The sequence below is a fragment of the Dendrobates tinctorius genome, unplaced genomic scaffold, assembly GCF_039654945.1.
Source record: "Dendrobates tinctorius isolate UK_male_01 unplaced genomic scaffold, ASM3965494v1 ptg000028l, whole genome shotgun sequence".
Classification (NCBI taxonomy): domain Eukaryota; kingdom Metazoa; phylum Chordata; class Amphibia; order Anura; family Dendrobatidae; genus Dendrobates; species Dendrobates tinctorius.
Window position 1 is genome coordinate 42,715,641 of NW_027361696.1, and position 5,408 is coordinate 42,721,048.

Consider the following 5,408-nt stretch of genomic DNA (forward strand, 5'->3'; position numbering starts at 1 on the left):
ATCTGATACTAAAAAAAAATAGGTGACAGATTCCCTTTAAGGCTTTTGAACTTCTTTCATCTGTTTCAAGTTTCCAGAGATGCAAAATAAGTTTACTGACCATTCTTAAGATGGTTTTCACATAAAAGCTGTTCAGTATTTAAAACGCATAAGTAAAAAAACGCTAGCAGTGATATCACTAGAAAATCATACAAGACTGTGCCACAAAAGACGTTTCAGGAGAAAAAAAAGGAACTGTGGCATTTTTTTTGTAAAATCTTCTGCTTGAAAAACATCGTGGAAAACTTGCCTGAGTTTCAAAGACATTGTGTGCGCATATACTTAGAAATTATGAAGAAAAAGAAAAGGCAAAAAAGGAGTATTTATGTTAACCAACTATGATGCGAGTATTTCTAGTATCTTCTCGTGCACTGGACAGGTAATTATGATGGTCACCTAAGGCTCTTTGTAGCCTGGAGGGGATGGATCTGAAGAAACTTTGTTGGAAATCCTGTCCCATAAAAACATAAATAATTGGATTGATGCAACTGTTCAGGCAAGCCAGGACGATAACAATAATGTCTACTATATATAATAGAATGCCAGGTCCATAATACCAGGGAGTTAATGGCCAGATGTAATATGGAAACCAGCAGATGAAGAAACACGATATAACAGCGGTGGTTATCTTGAAGGATCTCTGCGATCTCTGGAATCTCTTACTTTTTCTAAGTTTAAAGAAAATCGTGACATAACTGGTGACGATAATGAGAAAAGGGATAACACACATGGTAAACAATCTGGTCAGCCGAACTGTCTGTCTTCTCTTAAGAACATCAGGATTTGGATAATCAAATTTTAGACACCAGTCACTGACTTCATCTAAATGGTATATATATAAGTAATACAGTAAACCAGAAAAAAGTGTGCTCAACACCCAGATGATCGCTGCAATGATTCTCACAACTTTACATGTTCTGTAATTTTTTGCCCATAATGGCCACATGATCGATACCCAGCGGTCAACACTCATGGCCGTCAGGAGAAGAACACTGGCGGTCATGTTTATATTGAACAGAAAAATATTCACTGTGCAATATGAAAAACCTATGTAGTGTGAGAAATTTATTGACCACTCAGCAATTCTCAGAGGTAAAGATGCACAGCACAGGAAGTCCGCGATGGCCAGGTGGAGGAACCACACAGCACTGATTATTTTCTTCATCCTGAATCCGGCAACCCAGATGACTAATCCATTACCAATGATCCCGAGAGTAAATACAATGCTGTATAATGTAATTGACATCTTCTGTAAAATATTAATAATATAATTTCTCATTTCATCAACGGTGTCCTTTGTCTTGTTTTCGTAAGATGTCCTGAGAAGACATGATAGAGTAAATGTGGGGCTCATGATGAATTTATAATAACAATTTGTTAAATGTTTACATTTTATTGTAGCACAGAAAACTAGCAGCTCCATGGAAAAACTGGTGGCAGGCCCTTGGTCTATGACTCTAAGAACACTTAAAAGACCAAAACAAAAGCAGACAGCACTCTAATTCAAAAAAAGCATTTCTTTTAATTAAAATGATCTAAAATTGTAAGACTGTGAATGAGACAAAAGTATTATTATTATTTATTTTTAGAGTCTCATTGACTCCATGGTGCTGTACAAATGAAAATGATTAGCATATAAAATACAAATATAAATTTACTTTGAACAGCCTTATAGTGATATACTGGTAGAGACAGGGAGGGGATCTTGCCCTTGTGGGTTTACTGTCTACAGGTCACTGGGGAAGGAGACAACAGACTGGGGGGCTACAACAGCTCCAGAAGTGGTGAAGTGACAGTGGGGCATTGCAGGCTGTAAGATTCTTGAAGAGATGTGTTTTCAAGGTCTGTTTTAAGGTTTCTGAATATCGGAAACATTTTGACGTGTTGCTACATGGAATTCCAGAGGACGTATGATGCTCAAGGCAAGTGTTGAAGGCAATTGGGTAAGGAATGTATAACACTGGATGAGAAAAGGAGGTTCTGAGAGAACAAGAGATTACATGTGGGAAAGTATCGGAAGTGTAATGTCTTGTATACAGTCTATTTAGGGTCTTATGCTTGGGTACAAGGAAAACACAGGAAACCCAGGTTTGGTTAAAGGAAATCTGTCACCCATTTTTTGCCTATCAGCTGCTGGCACCGCCATCAGGGGCTTATCTGCAGCATTCTGTAATGCTGTAGATAAGCCCCCCGATGTAACTTGAAAGATAAGAAAAATGAGTTAGATTATACTCACCCAGGGGCGGTCCGGTCCGATGGGTGTCGCCGTCCGGTGCCTCCCATCTCCATACCATCCTCTTATTTGCTTCCCGTCGTGGTTCCAGCACAGGCGCACTGCTCTGCCCTATTGAGGGCAGAGCAGAGTCCTGCAGTGCACAGGCGCCGGGAGAGGTCCGGCGCCTGCGCACTGCAGTATTCTGCTCTGCCCTCAACAGGGTAGAGCAGTGCGCCTGTGCAGGAGCCACGACAGGCAGCAAAGAAGACTTCACTGTTGGAAGATGGGAGGCGCCGGACCGGACCGCGACACCCATCGGACCAAAACCGGACCCGGACCTCCCCTGGGTGAGTATAAAATAACTCATTTTTCTTATCTTTAAGGTTACTTTGAGGGCTTATCTACAGCATTACAGAATGATGTAGATAAGCCCCTGACGGCTGTGCCGGCAGCTGATTGGCGAAAAATGGGGTGACAGATTCCCTTTATGAAGTCCTTGTATTACTTCATACAAGTATGCCACAGGGAAAAAGTTTTACACAATTGGAGGTACAAAGGCAAGAGACACAGCAGGCAATACAGATGGCCAGAGTAAATTTTAAGTTCAGCATAAATCACAGAAACAGGTTCAGAGTCTCTCTCTGTTACTTCCTTTGCAAATGTTGATTGGCAAGCAGCAGGATTCCAGTGTCCACAAGTGTCCCAAAGATCCACAGTAGGAAATGGCTGGAATACTATGTCCAAGACTTCCAGGAGCCAGGTCACAGGCTAACTGGAGAAATGATTCAGAAGCACTGATTGAACAGCTGAGGCTGCCTAAAAAGGCAAGAGACAGAGAAAAGAGTGGAAAGATAGAAGCTAGAAACTCTATACTGACTTAGGGCAAGGTGGCTGCAGAAGGACAGAAAGCAAAGTGGCCAACGGAAAAAAAAATAGGTTTCAATAACAGAAAACAACAGCAGATATGGCAACAGACTGTGAACCTTACAGGAAGATTAATTTGGAGCTACGTGGAGGTCAGTGTTAGTAATTTAAACTGTATTTGTTGGAAAATTGGGTGCCAATGAATATAATTGCAGAACAGAGAGGCTGAGCAGAAGTGAGGTGAGAGGTGGAATAATCAGGCAGCAGAGTGAAGGATGGACTAGAGAGGTGTAGGAATGTGAGATGGGAGGCCACAGAGTATGTTATTGCAGTAGTTGAGGAGGTAGAGGAGGAGGTTAACCCCTTTACCCACAAGTGTGGTTTGCACGTTCATGACCGGGCCAATTTTTACAATTCTGACCATTGTCCCTTTATGAGGTAATAACTCTGAAACTCTTCTATGGATGCCAGTGATTCTGACATTGTTTTCTCGTGACATATTGTACTTCATGTTAGTGGTAAAATTTCATTAATATAACTTGTGTTTATTTGTGGAAAAAAGTGGAAATTTGGCAAACATGTTGAAAATTTTGCAATTTTCCAGCTCTGAATTTTTATGCCCTTAAATCAGAGATATGGCACACAAAAAACTTAATAAATAACATTTCACATATGCTTACTTTACATCAGCACAAGTTTGGAACCAAATTTTTTTTGTTAGGAAGCTATAAGGGTTAAAAGTTGACCAGCGATTTCTCATTTTTGCAACACCATTTTATTTTTACGGACCACATCACATTTGAAGTCACTTTGAGGGGTCTATATGATAGAAAATACCCAAAAGTGACACCATTCTAAAATCTGCACCCCTCAAGGTGCTCAAAACCACATTCAAGAAGTTTATTAACCCTTCAGGTGCTTCACAGGAATTTTTTGAATGTTTAAAAAAATTAACATTTAACTTTTTTTCACAAAAAAATTACTTCAGGTCCAATTTTTTTTATTTTACCAAGGGTAACAGGAGAAATTTCACTGCAAAAGTTATTGTGCAATTTGTCCTGAGTATGCTGATACCTGATATGTGGGGGGGAACCACTGTTTCGGGGCATGGCAGAGCTCAGAAGCGAAGGAATGCCGTTTGACTTTTTCAATGCAAAATTGTCTGGAATTCAGATCAGACGCCATGTCACATTTGGAGAGCCCCTGATGTGCCTAAACAGTGGAAATCCCCTACAAGTGACCCCATTTTGGAAACTAGAAGCCCCAAGGAACTTATCTAGATATGTAGTGAGAACTTTGAACCCACAAGGGCTTCACAGAAGTTTATAACGTTCAGCTGTATAATTAAAAAATCATATTATTTCCACAAAAATGATCTTTTCACCCCCAATTTTTAATTTCCCAAGGGTAACAGGACCCTGAAAGTTATTGTGCAATTTGTTCTGAGTATGCTGAATCCCCATATGTGGGTGTAAATGACTATTTGGGCGCATGGCAGAGCTCGGAAGGGAAGCAGCACCATTTGACTTTTTTTGTCTGGAATTGAGATTGGATGCCATGTCGCATTTGGAAAGCCCCTGATGTGCCAAAACATTGCAAACCCCCCACAAATGACACCCATTTTGGAAACTAGACCCCCAAGGAACTTATCTAGATTTGTGGTGAGAACTTTGAACCTCCCAGGGCTTCACAGAGGTTTATAATGTACAGCCGTAAAATTAAAAAATCACATTTTTTCCACAAAAATGATCTTTTCACCCCCAATTTTTATTTTCTCAAGGGTAACAGGATCCCACAAGTTATTGTGCAATTTTTCCTGAGTACGCTGATACCCCACATGTGGGGATAAACCACTATTTGGGCGCATGGCAGAGCTCAGAACGGAAGCAGCGCCATTTGACTTTTTTGGCTAGAATTGGGATTGGACGCCATGCCGTGTTTGGAAAGCCCCTGATGTGCCTAAACAGTGGGAACCCCTCACAAATGACACCATTTTGGAAACTAGACCCCCAAAGGAACTTATCTAGATGTGTGGTGAGCATTTTGAACCCCCAAAGACTTCACAGACGTTTATAATGCCCGGGCGTGAAAATAAAAAAATCATATTTTTTCCACAAACATGATCTTTTAGTCTCCAATTTTTTTATTTTCCCAAGGGTAACAGGAGAAATTGGACCCCAAAAGTTGTTTTGCAATTTGTCCTGAGTAGGCTGATACCCCATATGTGGGGGTAAAACACTGTTTGGGCACATGGCAGAGCTTGGAAGGGAAGGAGCAGCATTTGACTCTT

At 40.7% G+C, this 5,408-nt stretch overlaps 1 protein-coding gene across 1 annotated transcript; it reads right to left on the minus strand.

The window, feature by feature from the left end:
* Window positions 1-367: 367 nt before the first annotated feature.
* On the minus strand, window positions 368-1,393 carry LOC141084983 (chemerin-like receptor 1). Its single transcript, XM_073569910.1, has one exon. The coding sequence runs from the start codon at window positions 1,391-1,393 to the stop codon at window positions 368-370; it is 1,026 nt and encodes a 341-aa protein (XP_073426011.1).
* Between the last annotated feature and the right edge of the window lie 4,015 nt (window positions 1,394-5,408).